At 36.0% G+C, this 16,252-nt stretch overlaps 1 protein-coding gene across 2 annotated transcripts in view; it reads left to right on the top strand.

Moving 5' to 3' along the window:
- The first annotated feature begins 16 nt into the window (after positions 1-16).
- Positions 17-16,252, top strand: part of LOC106175623 (sodium/potassium-transporting ATPase subunit beta-1-interacting protein 3) — a 30,007-nt gene continuing 13,771 nt past the window's right edge. For both annotated transcript variants that reach the window (XM_087019456.1, XM_087019457.1), the window contains exons 1-5: positions 17-488; positions 9,772-9,909; positions 13,815-13,895; positions 14,183-14,383; positions 14,918-14,978. In XM_087019456.1, coding sequence (XP_086875582.1) covers positions 435-488; positions 9,772-9,909; positions 13,815-13,895; positions 14,183-14,383; positions 14,918-14,978 — 535 coding nt within the window. In that variant the 5' untranslated portion in view covers positions 17-434. The remainder of the gene's footprint in view (positions 489-9,771; positions 9,910-13,814; positions 13,896-14,182; positions 14,384-14,917; positions 14,979-16,252) is intronic.

Here is a 16,252-nt window from a genome sequence, read left to right as displayed (position 1 = left end):
GCTACTTGACTGTTACTGGAATTATTTTGTGCTGTTTAATGTGTACTGATCTCATATAAAATCGATATAATGTATTATTCAGAAAAACACGAATGACACTTTACGGAGCTGATTAATTTCCGGTTTAGATTACTCCGCTAACAGGTCTCCGTTATTGAATATTTGTACTCTAAAACACAACTTGAGATTTGAAACATGCTTACCATTATTATAAAATATAATATCTTTCAACCACATTTAAGTAGAAGAAAAGGGTAATGCGTATGTTCTGACCTGTATCAATTGACTAATTAGAGCGCTAGTTTATGATGCGCTTTAATGGGTGTGAGGAGTTCTTAGGTCGAAATTTGAGTCAGAGAGTAGGGTCACCATGAAGCATATCATTCATTACTACTGGTTGTACTTATTATTCTAAAACGTATCAAGAAATCAAGATGAAGTGCTGCACTGGGAGATGTTTTCTGATCACAATATGCGTGCTGCAAATGGTAAGTTCTTCCCTAATTATTCCTCAAGCCTTATTGATAGTTGTGGGATTTAGCATTGTTTGGCAGTGGCAGTGGTAATGGTAGTCGGTGTTTTGACTTTTGTTTGTTGCCGGCGAGCTGTATTTTTATTTTCTGCTAAGAACTTACTTGTGTATGTTCGTTTCAGTTTGTTTTGAAATATGACAGCACGTTTATCGCTATTTTTATGCTTTGTATAGTGATAATTTAGTATCATTATACAGTACACATTATTAACAGCAACTTTTTTGGATGTCGCTAAATACTAGTTCCTTGTTAGTGACTGTATTTGTAATAGCTTTTGTCCCCCCCCCCCCCCACAAAAAATGCTTGCTTGTCCATATAAATATGATGATAACAGGTTTCGAAAAAGATATATGGAAAAAACAATTAGTTATAATATTTAGCTGTCGAAAAAAAAAAGGGAAGGTCAACTTGTAGCTCTATTAATTTAAATGTTTTTATGTTATTACCTCAACATTTGAGACTACAACTTTGTCATGTACTGCACACTCCATATGGTGCCTTTTAAACCTGTAGTATGTTACATACTTAACTTGGAATAATACTGCCCATATTGTGTACTATAGTGTACTTGTGACAAGTACGTATACACTATAGTATGAAGTAAAAGTTGTGTGATACTAGCTGTCAAATAAATTGACTTACGAATAACTTAGAATGTGCTTTCTTTGCCACTGTCTATGTTAAGTCTATTCTGTTGACTTCTTCTGTTAACATTGTTCTGTTAACTCAATTAATCATATCTTTATACTGTTGACTTTGCTAACTCTATTACCTATGTACTTTTCACTCTGTTCTGTTATCTCTGCACTATAACATCCATTCTATAAACTCCAATAACTCTGTACTGTTACATGTAACTCTAAACGTACTGTTAACTCTACAGTGAAAGATTCACATAACTGGTCCTTAACCTGCTGACAGGAAGAGCCAGGGGTGTCATTCTCATTACAATATAATGACATGTTTAACCACAAGGCAGACATGCGTCTCTGACAGGTGACATAATATACCTGGGTGTCCATATTAAGGATGGTTGAATGTGTGGTGGGAAGGAGAGGGGGTTTATCCAGACAGAAGCCTCATTTTGGCATTGTTAGTTGTCTTTAGGTTGGTGCTAAAAAGAGACAGTTGTCTCTGGTACATTTATTGTTGGTCAGTTGTTTTAAAAATGCACATAGACCTTTGTTGCAATTTAGGCTTTCTGTAGTTACAGGCCTTCCCAACTACCAGACTCGGCACCTACGGGTCCAGAATAAACCGGTATATCTGACCACACTACCCGTTTTCAAGGTGTGTGTCAGATCGCATAAAAGAGTATCATACCCTATCACAAATTCTGTAAGCCTACCTGTCATCCGGGTATCGCGCCTCGTTTGCGTCAAGTAGGAGTCGTATGAATACAACAGACGAATCCCTCAATCAGGGGGTGGAAACGCGCGACTTATATGATTAAGACGAGCCTAGCCGTCAGTACAGGTTATTGTTTTGTGACCTTGAGGAGCAATTAGGTTTGGTCGTTGCGACACGCATGAACAGTAGTTGAACTACCACACCTCGGTCTTTTGTTTTTGACAACTGTTCACTCATCATCGAGGCGCTTGTTCAAGACTACAGGCTGATATCTACTAGTACTACCATTGGCTTCATTAGTAACGTTCCCACAATACTTAAGTTTTCTGTCCGTGCGTACAAACCCTGAAAAAGGACAGCCTCGCTGACGAGAACAATGGACGTTTCTCACCCCTCTCTTGGATTACCCCTGCCCTCAATCTCGTCCATCCCGGAAGTCATGAAAATATTTAACCCCCGACAGAATATGCTTCCGCTATCAAAATTAGGTCTACTTTTCTAAATTAATATATATCAGTTTGCAAGTTCTTATTTACAAAACATCATTGGCTATGTCCGAACCTAAATTTTATGTTAAAAATTGCGGTACTGTCAGATTTTAGCATAAACAGAAAATTGCAGCAGCGCATGAATCTAGATGAGATGCACTACTTTCCAACCCCGCTTAGGATCATTGCTATCACATCGCGCACCAGGCAAAATCGGTGTGGTGGCTGATACTCTGTAATGCGATCTGACACACACCTTGAAAACGGGTAGTGTGGTCTGATAAACCGGTTTATACTGGACCCGTAGGTGCCGAGTCTGGTAGTTGGGAAGGCCTGAGTTAGCTTGCTAAGTTTTGAAGACCAAACTCAAGAATTTCTGAAAGGGAAGGGAGAATCCACATAAGTTTCACGTCTATTTGATAAGATGCTGATAGTGTTATGTTTAGATTAAGTAAGTTTGTACAAATATACCTGATAATTAGGAACTTACTGCTACCTTCCCATGGGAAGATTTGGAAATAAGAAGCATTAGTTTCAAAAATCATTTCAAAATTCACTTTTGGAGGCTTTTTCTGTGGTAAATGTTTTTGTTTTTGAAGCCCGGGCTGTTGTCTGATAATAAATTTGATTTATAAATTTTACATTAGTTTCCTTGAAATATTTATTATGTAATTGAAAAAAATGTTTTGTCCAAAAACAGTGGCATGACTCATATTTTACAAGTGCACCAAAATATCAGTATTTGTAGTTACTCACCATATTTGAACAAAATTGATAAGGTGATTTCCTAAGTGTAAGTTTTGTATGTGAAGTGATTATATTAAATTTATGATGAACATGCTGGGTTCCAAGCAAAAAAGTTCTTTTTTGTTTAATGAGAAACTAAAAACGACAGCTCTTGGAAAAAATATGTAGATTTTAATTAGTGCAGGGTTTGAAATATGTAAACCTGAATGACTGCTTTATCTTTGAGCATTCATATTTTTCTGGTTATGTGAATTTTATAATGTACAACAGAAGGCCCCTACAGTGAACCCTTTCAGTTACAATTTATTTTTGTTCCTTGTTAATACTCTTCCTTAGCAACCACATATTTGTTACTCTTTACTCCTGACCTTGACATAATTTTGCCCTTAAAAATTCCTTGATAAGGCCATAGTATGATTATAGATAAACGGTGCATACTGTTTAATGTTAGTGATACACACATACGTTCATGCGCATGCACATCATGAGTGAAAATTTTCAGGATTTTCAGCTTTCATATTGATGTTTTTTTCCCCCATATGGTCTAGATGGGATTAGAAATTGCAAGCTTTGCTTTCAAGATTTTCAGTTTTCACAGCTTTCACCCAAAACACACAGTATCTGATTAAAAAAAAAAAAAGAAGAAGACTAGCAGCAGAATATTTTATTGTCATGACAGTTTTAATCCCTCTGTATTATTGAAATGAATGAAAATGAAGTGAAAAGTGTCACTTTTGATCAGTATTGATTTTCATTAAAAGCCATCTTTGTCATATTTCATCATTTAGTAGTTGCAACAAACTTGCCTTGCAGTGCAGAACTATAATGATTCATAAGGATGAGACACGACTGGTGAATATTATATTAACTGACCAAAACTTGGATAATACTATTGATTGAGTGACCAAGCTTAGCAGTGACTAAATTAATTGCCGATCAAATCTTCAATATTAAAATATTGGTTTATGTTATAGTGGCTGACTAATATGTATTGTACGTAGTTACTTGTCAATTTGCTGTGCGAAAGCTCTCTGTGGTTCTAAGTAATTAATATACTGACCAAAATATCAATATGAATTATTTATCGATATAGTAGTGACTGAATAGATGCTGGATGCAGCTAAGCTTTTCTGTTAACTGTGACTAGGTACCGTGTGAAGTAAATAAGTGATTGAAAAATAATGACATGTATGACAATCCAACACTAGCCCCAATAAAAAAATGAAAAAAAAATTGCTCTTTTGTTGAGAAATGTGAAGAGGTTCAGTAATATCACGGGGAAATAAAACATTTAATAGATTTAAATGTCTAAGAAAATTATATTCAGGTGTGGGACCAGATGGTCAAACTGGATATCAGGCTAATAAGCTTGCTAAAAACTATTCATAATCACCAAAGAAATCTTAATATTAAGATTTAATGCATTTCTCCTAATATATTTATCTTTCAAATTTGTGTATTTTTCTCTGTAGTCCTTAAAAAAAGCGAGAAACTTAAAGTTACAATGGTGGTTTTATGTCTGGCATTGTATCTAAAGAGGCTCTCATTTGACTTTTTTCTCTGCAGTCTTTGTATGAAAAAAGGTACCTTGCACAAAGAATTAATATAATCACACTTGAAATCTAAATGTTATGGACAATGACTTAATGCAGTCCTCCCAGGAGGTTCCTACATTTTTATTTTACACTTTGGTTTTATTAAACCACATCTGTTGGTGTTTTTTCAGTGCCCAGGGGGTTATGCTTTGTGTCTCGCCATTGCTTTTTCACCACAAGAGACTGGATGTTCGTTCTTCTGTTGGACATTTCCTTGTGATTGACGTGTTTTAGAAGTTTTGCAGTAGATACTCACTGAATTGTATTTTTCTCGTTGTGACAACTTTTATATAAAGACATAACTGATTTGTATTATAAATAAGTGTTGGATTTTTTTATTTGCTAAGTATGATATTTCAGTTGAGTCATGCTAGCATAATTTTTACTATTTGGTAAAAGAACATTTACTTGTGTCTAAGATAAAAAATTACAGATTATCTAAAACATTTTCTGCATTCTGTGTGTTTCAAAGTACTCTTCCCCTTGTCATGCAGTTGCTGCATTGCTTCAAGAACTCTCTTGGGGGTTTCTTTCTTCTTTCTTATTCATTCTTGGTAGACAACACTATGGCTGTATTCCCAGAGTTTTTAGATCGATCTATCCCCGCGGGGAGTCTCACTAGATTACTGTCAGATAATCTGGCTTAAATGTCCGTCCCGCCTACTACAAGCTGTAAGGGGGTAATTAACTTTCGAGTCCGCCCGGCTGACAGCTATTTAGCGTGAACCCCCAGGGAGTTAGGTCGATCTAAAGTAGGTCGATCTAATCTATGGAAATGGGGTCTTATTCATTCTTGGTAGACAACACTATGAGGTTATTTCTTCTGTCATAAGAGGTAGAGAGCTGTCTTGGGGATTCTTTCAGCTGTCATATTAATATGTGGTAGACCGGGGGGGGGGGGGGTCTTTGTTCTCTTCATGCTACCAGTTAACAGTGGTGCAAGATTTCAGGATTATGCTTGATTTCGGGATTTTCAGACTTCATTTTGACCATTTTTTCATATTGTCCAAATGCAATGAGAAATGGCAAGCTACGTTTTTGGGATTTTCAGTTATTACAACTTTCACCCATAGTTAATGACTCAAGATTGATAAAATGTGACAATAAGTAGCTTAAGCTTATATATTATGTTCTTGTGATAAAACAGAGGCAATGTTTCTTATAATTGAACTACTTCTAATTTATCTCTGTTCATGGTAGACTAAAATTTCAGTGTAAAATTTAAGACTTATTTTAGGCTTAAACTCTCTTGTGAAATGGTCCCCTAGTACTGGTTTTGTCTTTGCTCTCCTGTGTGGAATATCAACCGTTGCCCAACCTCTTTATAGAGAGACACTTGTGGTTTGAAATAGGGATATTAAGGAATGTTTTATGGTATCTCAGATAGCTTGAAAACACTTGATTATGTCAGTTCAGCTAGACTCATTGGAGCAGGGAGGAAGGAATGGTTTCACCACAAAATTTTGATAGCTTGTAGTAGCACTTCAAAGTATTTTGTTGAGGATGGATTTGAGGTCTGGGTGATAGTGCATGAACTGGTGTGTTTTTATCTTGGGCAGATTTTTGAATTGGGTGTTTCTGGGAGTGTATGAGAAAGTTTTTAATTAAAGTTGTAAGATGATTCATTTTAATTGATGTAAAGAGAATGTGGAACTTTATTCAATGTTTAAAGGATTGAATTTGCTGTATGGTCAAATTTAATAAAAGATCTCAAATCTTGAAGATTTAAGTTTTGGCAGTTTAAGACAGGGAAGGTATTGGCAACTCCTGGTTGTTACTCTTAAATTTCTTATTCCAATATTTTATTTTTCAAGATTTGCCATAATTGGTAAAACTAACTCACAAATTTATACCTTCCAGAAACCCAATTAATCTTTTGGAGTAGTATAAATTTTTTCAGTGTTTACCAAGTGTTTTTCTTTAACATATGGTCAGTAATTTATTCCATTAAAAGTTTGTGAAAAAATTAAAGTGCGTGTTATTTGCAGTCCGTATCTTCATCATCATCCTTGAGCAACAGTGGCAACATTCTCAGACCAGAGTTGCTTCTGTCTGATAAGTCCTAGTATCTCGTTAGGTTGCAGACCAGATTCATGAGGATGACCGAGGAGGTTAAATTTGGTCTGCCTCTGTTATCCTTCCCGCCAGGTGGTGTCCAAAATATAAATTCGGAGACCCGTAGGTCTAATGTGTGCTTGGTTGCCGACAACAATGGGATTACTGATTCAGTGCATCTCTCTCTTTGTTAAATTTTAATGAACTAGACACAGGTGAGAGTTATGAATTTGGCTTTATTGATCGACCCAATTTATCACTCGCTTATTTCATTGCCATTTTTCCCACCCGAGTTTCAGAGGTTGCTGGCATTGTGGACACATGTTGGTTGTGGTGATTATTTCCTAGATAAACTGTCAAACTCAGGGTGTCTCTCACACAAAGGTGGTCACTTCTGGTCATGGTCTGGCTTTATTGGTGTGGTCAGTGTAAGTGCTTGGTCAGTGGGGTGTCCAGCTGGGATTCTGTACTAGTAAGTACTAGTTCTGCACTGTTGGTCAGTCTTCAAGACTTGGTCAGTCACACCTTTAGGGGACAGTAAACTTGGTTTGGTTTGAAAAGAAGTTACTTTTTATTTGTTGTTTAAGTTTAAGCTATTTTTTCAGCACTTTAATATGTCTTCATTTCTTGATTCTTTTCAGTTTTAAATTAAAAAATGCTCCATAAATTCATCCCAAATAAAGTATTTTAGGTCTCTTTGAATGCTTTATTTGGCTGAAGCAGAGTAAAAAGGTAACATTCTTTCTTTGCATTTCCAGTTCTGATCTCTTCGCATTAATTAATTATTTATTAATTATTTTAGCAGGGATTGTAATGTAAGTGACATTGCCTTTTTAGCTGGAGGATTGTATGCAAGTATATCTTGGTCACTGAGCATAAGGAAGTAAAGGATACTTTTCCCAGATGTAAGAAGTAATCCTAGAATTTCCCAAGACCTACTTAATTAGATTAATCTGCCGTTTATATTGTATCATAACCTCAGATGTCAAAATAAAAAGATTTCTGTGAGGATTCCGCATCCATATCAGATAATGCAATAAATACGCAAAGCAATGCAAGCAATCGCAAAATTTTCTCAGGACTCGGCTTCAATTAGATTGATAAATCAATTTTTTGTTATCTTCCGTCTTAGATTCTAGGGTCTTAATTGGGAGCAAAGCTAAGCAGTTATTCATACTGTACAGAATCAAATGTTTGGTTAGTCTCTTTTATTATTTTTTTCTAATTGGGTGTCCTGACGGGGAATGTTTTTACAGGTGCTGGCCATGCTTGTACAAAAAATATTCCCTGGAAATGAGTCCATTGAGACCCCGACTCGGTCAATAAATTTGTAGGAAAGGGAGGTAGAATTGTGTTCGGTGTTAATAGGGAAAGACAATGTTCAGCTCTTATTTTGAAGTGTCTTATGGAGATTTAGACTTATGTGCTAGTTTTACACAAAGATACAAAGGTTAATAATAAAGTGATTGAAAGTGGTTTTTAACTTTTAAAAGGAAAAATGTTGGATTACTTTGATACTAATAAGTTCACGTTTATCATATAGGTAGTATATAGTAGTATAATCAAGTTGTTATTGATCTGTAATTCTTTTTTGAAAACAAGCATAATTATTTTTAAAAAATAAAGGCCACTGCAGGTTCAACTTGGGTCAAACAAGATTAAAATGTCAATTTTATGTGAATGAAATTGTTTATTTTTCCCTTTCTAATAATTTTCAGAGATCTCAGGCAGGGTTTATTTTTATATAGGTCAATTGCCTTGTTTGCAGCCCCCCCCCCCTCCTTACATTTACATTATCTAGATCATTTCAACCTATTTTTTTCCCATGCAACAATCCTGATATTGATTGCTTTAATAGACACACTTTTCTCCACTTCTTCCGTGGTAATTATTCTTCACAGTAAGGCCAAACAACATTAATAAGTTGATTAATAAGTGGGAAAACCCCTAATTTTGCAGAAATCAGAATTTTTCATATGTATCTATTTTTCAAATGGAAAAGTGCAATGGGCCTTTGTTTTGGTACTGGGATCAATTTATGCTTGTTCAGCATCGTACATTAAAAAAAAACAAAAGCAAATATGAATTCTTTGGAAAAAATAATTGTACCATCGGAAAAGTTTTAAACCTTGTGGAAAAGATCTAAAAAAAGAATTTTTTTATCGGTACGATTAAACTAGTATTTGAAACTTCAGAGTAATCCCTTTTTACAGAGAGATTGTTGCTTGTTAACCAACATATCAATTTTGTCTGGCCTAATTGTTTTAATTTCCTACCCCCTCTTTACTTGTTATGAAGAAGTTCTTGCATGGTTGTTCTTTTGAAAGGGTTTATTAACCTTGAGCTGACACTTAATTAGCCCTCTCTGACCTTATTAATGAACTGATCTACAGAGGAGACTGCCAGGTGTTTAAGTTTAATTGTTCTTGAGAGTTAGGCACACAAACTATTTCTCATCTCTTCTTAGTTTTTTTTTCTTCCATATCTCCCTGGCATTTCTTTTGTCATTCTCTCTCTCTCTCTCTCTCTCTCTCTCTCTCTCTCTCTCTCTCTCTCTCTCTCTCTCTCTCTGCACATTTTGTACAAATGTCCCCTGTGTAACTCTTAGCAATTAACCCTACACGTCATCCATTGTTTTGGAGAGACTGGAGTCTGCATACCAATTGCAATTTATAATTTTAAATTGGATTACCACAAACACAAATGATTAGTTTCTGCTGATATTTGACTTTTTTTTTCAGCAAATTGAAATAGTGTTTTCAAAAAAAAAGTTTGAATTATTGGAAAAAAACCATTTGTCTGACAGTCAATTTGATTCAAAACTTTTATTATCTTAATTAAAATTATATCATTTTGTTTTATTTTATTTAACTTTTTATTATAATCATTAATGCCTTCACTTTTTTAGTTGCTTATTTATTTTGCTTATTGTGATTATTGCTTTATTATTATTTTTGTTAATTTTTGCTGAAAAAAAATTAAAGCATTTCACTTTCATTCCAGCTCTCAACGATAGAGCGCCAAGTCTTCGACTTCATGGGGTACATGTGGGCACTAATCCTGGGCAACTTCCTCCAGCTCATCTTTGTGATCATGGGTCTCTTTGGTGCTGCCCAGTATAGACCAAAGTTCATAGCAGTGGTGAGTAGAGTTTCTTGAGCCAGTTTCGCAAAAGAGCGGTAGCCTGAAAAAGGGTCCCTTTGGATTTGAAAGCACATCAGTGACTTGTTTTCACTGACAGAACTGGAGGTGGAAAGGGAGTTTTATGCCCCCTTATTTGCCGTTTATGTTTGTTTGCAATAGAAGCGAGAGAGGGAGAGCAATGCTTGGGCAGTTTTTTTTATCCAAAATTGTGACTGCAGGGAGGAGAGAGAGAGAGAGAGCATGCATTTATTTAGCAGCCATTTCAGTAAAAAATAATACTGATGGAACTTGGAGAGAAGGGAAAATATGGTGTGTGTGTGTGGGGGGGGGGGGGGGGGGGGGGAGAATGAAGATATACTCATTACCCATTTCTGTGAGTCTCACTGTGGGGGATGGGGAATTTATGAAAGCAAATTGCTTTTGGGGAATCTGAATAATGCTGATGGATACACAACAGTTGGAAAACTGGGTGAGGTAGTGTTTTTTGCCACCCCCTTCTTAAAGTCTCTGTATAAATCTCATCTCTTTTAAGGATGAGAGAGAGAGAGAGAGAGAGAGAGAGAATGCCTTCTATCTGAGGATTGCATTTGGGATTCAGGTCCTTTCCCCAGAGCTCCCATCAAATCATTAGCACGAGAAAAAGGCAATCTGTATACATTTGGCATTTCTGAGATTCATGCCTGCTGGTCCTGTAAATAAGTATGATATTTGAGCAGTTTTGTTACCCAGCATCAACCTGTGTGTTATGTACCTGTATTGGGACAGTTAATGGGTCGTGAACAGGTAGAACAGGTGGGATAGATATTCTCCTGGAATGAACTCACACACCTGTGCGGCTTCAGGAATACTATGGTTGAAGATCAGGCTTGGCCTCGTGCAAGGCAAAAGAAAAAAAATTGGAGAGGTGTTTAGTTTTTGCCTTGCGTGTTTTAGTTGAGACTGGTTTGTAGTGTGTGTGTGTGTGTGTGTGTGTGTGTGTGTGTGTGTGTGTGTGTGTGTGTGTGTGTGTGTGTGTGTGTGTGTGTGTGTGTGTGTGTGTGTGTGTGTGTGTGTGTGTGTGTGTGTGTGTGTGTGTGTGTGTGTGTGTGTGTGTGTGTGTGTGTGTGTGTGTGTGTGTGTGTGTGTGTGTGTGTGTGTGTGTGTGTGTGTGTGTGTGTGTGTGTGTGTGTGTGTGTGTGTGTGTGTGTGTGTGTGTGTGTGTGTGTGTGTGTGTGTGTGTGTGTGTGTGTGTGTGTGTGTGTGTGTGTGTGTGTGTGTGTGTGTGTGTGTGTGTGTGTGTGTGTGTGTGTGTGTGTGTGTGTGTGTGTGTGTGTGTGTGTGTGAGAGAGAGAGAGAGAGAGAGAGAGAGAGAGAGAGAGAGAAACAGACATCATAAATATTTGCCCTTGAACATTCACTTCCAGTAGCCTGTTTTGCCTCACAATTTAATTACAGTTCAGAAATCGATTTTTTTCCAGTTCTTCCACACCAGTGGCTGGCTTAATGGTTCTGCTGTCACTGGTGATATGTGTCTATAGACCGTAATTATCATAGCACGTTAGACTGAGCATAGCCCCAACTTAAGTAGGATTAGCATAAGACAGAAAAGAGACAAGTTTGGTATTACTAATTTAATATTACTAGTACTTATATGCTAAATATGGGAAATACAATATTTTAAGCACCAAATAAAAATAAACCTTTATAATGTTATCAGTCCATTTATGTCAACAACATATTTATTTAGGGCCAAGTATTCTTCAAAAGTCGAAGACCTATATCATTAAGTCAACTTTGCTAAGTCTGCTATCTGATTTTAGCAGTCTAAGCAACAAATTCCAAACACTTTTAGTGGGCTTTAAAAGTCCGCCTTACCCTCCAGGAGGGCATACTGCACCTTAAACATTTTAATCCCAAGGTTATCAATCTAATCATGAGATGACACCGGTTAATCCAGTTTCTGTTCTTAAGGAGGACTTAATCACGCCGATTTGTTAGGCATGACAAATTTGTTAGCCTTCTCAGACAGCGGAGATCAATACAGTTGACACTTAAGCCTCTACTTGAATACATATTCTTTTTTTTCTCCGTCCCCATTAAGACTGCAGCCAAGAACATCGCTAGCTATTTGCACGCCAATATTTTGTTGTCTATTGAGTTGGCTGTTCTAGAAAATAAGGCTTCGGGTGGGGAATATTGTAGCCTGTAGCTCATGGGGTCCTGCAACCCCCCCCCCCTTTCTAGCTTTAGCTTAAATAAATGAATGAATATATACTAAATGAATTAATAAATAAATAGATAATAATATAAATTAATGTTTTTAAGTGCATTTCCCACTGAACTTCTTATGTACAATCACTGTTTAATAAATGAATAAACAACAAAATGAATAAATACAGTGGAAAAAAAAATGAATAGACAGATGAAAGGTTTTTAATGCATTTAAGGTTGTTTATATTAAAAGTGCAGCCTGATGGCGCCACAGACTAGCGTTTACCTAAGAACAAAGGCCCACCTTTAATAAGACCCATTTGTACCATCTTATGCTAGACAGCAATTGTTGTTCTAAATCACCCGAGAGGGAAAGTCAACCCTGTAATGTAAACTGAATTGCTTCTAGTGATACTTGAATGTATGATTGCTCATCTAGGGATGATTTTGGTGAACTACTAATACTTGAGTGAGAGTCGGTGGTGTTTATTGAGAGATGTGTGTGTGTGTATGTGTGTGCGCACGTGCAATGAATCTGTACATCATCTACTATATACCACACATCAAAATATAGACATTTACATGTGGCAAAAATACTCTAAGTAAACAAATTTTCCATATGCACATGAAAACGTATGAGTTTGAGTGTATGCTTCTGTGTGTCTGTAAGTGAATGTGTATGCATGTTCTTGTTCGTATTTATGTGCATGACTATGTGTGAGGGTAGTTGTTGTACGTAAACCTACTAGTACACACATTGTGATTGCAGTGTTTGTCTGTTGAAAAACATCCATAGAAATAATATTCCAAAACAGTTAATATTGTTCAGCAACAGCATACGTGATCAGAATGTGTGTATGGTAATTACTCAATACATAAGTTAAGACACCCCCCCCCCCAAGAAAAAATTCTGTTAGTAATATTTAAAAATACTGATTTAAAGGTTTTAATGTAAATTGGTTCAGAAAGTGCTTCTTGAAAGCATCTGAAAATGACAAAACCTTGAAAGAAATAATAAGAAATTGAGGTGTTTGAAAATTTGAAGTAATTACAGTATTGATGGAGTCCATTATGTATGATTACTGACATCTCAGACAAAAGGGGAAATTAATGTATAATTTAATAAGGTGGGGTTGCACTTTCAATTATTTACCATGCAAATCCAGTATTATGCCTGTCACTTCATTAGTGCGTTTGTACACAGTTCAGAAGCAGGGAAAATCATTTATATGCCATCTTTATGTACAGTAGAGAAAATAGAAAGAAAGAAATAAAGAAAAAATTAATAGAAAAGAAATACTAAGAAAAAAGAAACAGTTGTGTGATTGATCTTATTTGTCACAATTCATAGTTGAGTGTGTGTGTGCGTGCGTGCGTGCATGCATGCTTGAGTGTTAATGTGGGCATATTTCAGTCCAACAAGATCAGAGGCAATGGACCAGTAGATTTGGAGTTTGGGACTACTGTTAAATTTTAGCATAATCACAAGTCCGTAGACAGCTGGAAACTCCACTAGAAGAATTTTCCATTATTTATGGATATAACTCACTTAGTATTACATTTCCCCTATTATGAATTTCCTAGTATTGCAGAATGAATCTTGATTAGGACTGGTAGTTGTCTGAGACCTGGTTGTATGATGTCCTATTAGACTGGTGATCAACCCAAAGATTCAACTATTCTAACTATTTAATTTTAAAAAATCTTTTCAGTATGCAGCTTGGAGCTTGGTGTGGCTGGCATGGAACATCTTCATTATATGTTTTTACTTAGATGTAGGAATTCTTTCTCCGGTAAGTATATTTAGATATTTCACATCAACAAGAAGGAAAAGAAACTGAACCTGAATACTTCTCTTAAATGTGAAAAAATTGTTTTCTCTGTTGTTTACAAAGATTTAGTGGTTTTTTTCTCTTCATTAGTTTTTATACTTAAAAGAAAATTTTAGTAGTTCTACTAGAGCATAACAATTTTTGTGTATGCTAGTACTAGTACTTTTTGTATTTCACTTTTAAAAGCATTTTAATTATCTGATCATCCAGATACCAGTATTTAATGATTAATAATTTTTTTTCTCCAGGAAATGACAATATTAGATTTTGGTGTTGGAAAGAAAAGTTGGTGGCAATCAGGCGGGATAGGATGTCGCAGATTAGTCAACCAATCAGATAGTGGCATAAAAGGCCTTGCGTCTTCAACGACGGCACCGCAATATACAGACTGTCTTTTAAAATATCATTATGTGGAAGTTTTACATGCGGGCGTACAATGTATAATGGCAGTAAGTATAGGTGGTGGGGCTTTCAAGACAGGACTGCCTCAAAGCAAAGTGATTTTGAATATAGTCAAGAAATATAATTATGGGTCTTATAATCCTTTGATATACTGGCTAAAAAACCTTTAAGGTTGTGTTCTTGATGTTTTTCAGTTTATCACAAGTTTCTGTTAAAACTTTTGCTAAATGCTATTTAATCATGACATTTTCATGAATGTTGCTACTGATAAAATGTGTTTAAATTTTAAAATGATGATAGCCAGGATTTGATTTTAGCTAAACGAAGTATGCACTTTATTTTCTGTGTATGTTTTATTTAAAACAATTACAAAATTTGAGTAATGCCTTGAGCAGGGTTTTTAATTTCAGTTTACCAATCATGTAGACATCATGTAAATCATTTTACTTTAAACTTAGAGATGACTTGTAACTATATGTCAAGATATGCTCTTATGTTTACCTTAAGATTGTAGCTGAATCTTTCATTCAAATGAATGGGAAAGTTTTTTATATCTATTTTTTGCCTCTTTTTCTTTCCAGCTTATTGGATTCATAGCAGCGTGCTACGTTATTTACGTCTTTTCTGAAGAAGACGACAGCTGTAAGTATCAGATCTCCATACACACAAGAGTATCATCTTCCTCCCCACAGCAGAAAAGCACGTCCAACTGCAGTGCCCAAAACGTGCGGGCATATGCTTATACGCCCGCGGGCACTGACAACCTGCGTGTCCCTGGTGACCCTTCTCGTCGAAGCTGGACAATCCCGACTTACGTGTCGTATAATGATCAGTTGGATTACTCATCTGCCCAAAGCACGTTATGACGAGTGTGCGTGTGTGTCGCTGCGTAAGCTGTTACGACGGAAGGTGTGTTTTATGGTATACTATTTTTTTTCGGTGTTTAGGATAGGTGTCTCTTATGTTGTCCCGTCCTCCTTTTTTTTTTTTTTTAGCTACTGGTGTGATCTTTAATGTCAGCCTCACCTGCCTCAAATTCAGTAGAGCAGTCGCTGTCACCTTTTAAGCTGTCACTCTGTTACCTTGTCACCAGTGTCAGCTGTCACCTTGTCACTGTGGCATGTCCTCGGCTACTTAGTCTGTCACCATCTTGACTGTTGTCACTTTGGCTGTTATCTCGAGTCTGCCATCCTGATGTGTCCACTGACATGTGACATGTCTGCTGACATGTGACATATGCACTTGTGACATTCCACATGTTCTTTCCTGTGAAACAAGAAGTGATAGCCACTTGTGGTGGCCCCTGTCCCTTTCTCGTTATTATTGAAAATATAAAATTTGTCTGTAGTCCTCAAAAGTTTCTAAATTCAGTGTTGTTATGCAACTGTGGCTATAGATAGTCATTAAAATTTTTTGCCTTCGATGTTTTTTCTTTAATTTGCGTTATTGTTAATTTTTTTCTATATGAATATTCTCCACTTGAATATTTTTAGAGAGGTGGCTCTCTCAGCACTGAAATTCCAAACCCATTTCCAATGCACCACTTTTTCATGCACCAGTCTAATTGCTCTCATAGTATGGTGGAAAATTAGAATTATTTTTAGTTTGCATGCCCACAATAATAATAATATGTATATTTTTTTTTTTTGAAAGATATTTTTAGGACATTTTTTTTTCACTAAAAAGTGAATAATAAACACAAATATATTGCACAAATTATTTGAATTTATAATTGTATTCATTTATTATAATTTCAAAAATATTATTTGGTATGAAAACACACCTCCCAGTCGTAGCAGCATGACGATTGGATGATTGAAGTCACATGATATATGTTGGTCACATGACTGTCAAACCAGTCTGTCTTGTTTCTTTTGTTGACTGTTTGTTAATGTGCGTTGTTATTTATGTTTCAT

The sequence above is a fragment of the Lingula anatina genome, chromosome 8 (assembly GCF_051362555.1).
Source record: "Lingula anatina isolate TDL-2025a chromosome 8, LinAna3.0, whole genome shotgun sequence".
NCBI classification, from domain to species: Eukaryota; Metazoa; Brachiopoda; class Lingulata; order Lingulida; family Lingulidae; genus Lingula; species Lingula anatina.
The sequence above is the reverse complement of the archived record's forward strand: the minus strand, read 5'-3'. Positions and strand labels throughout refer to the sequence as shown.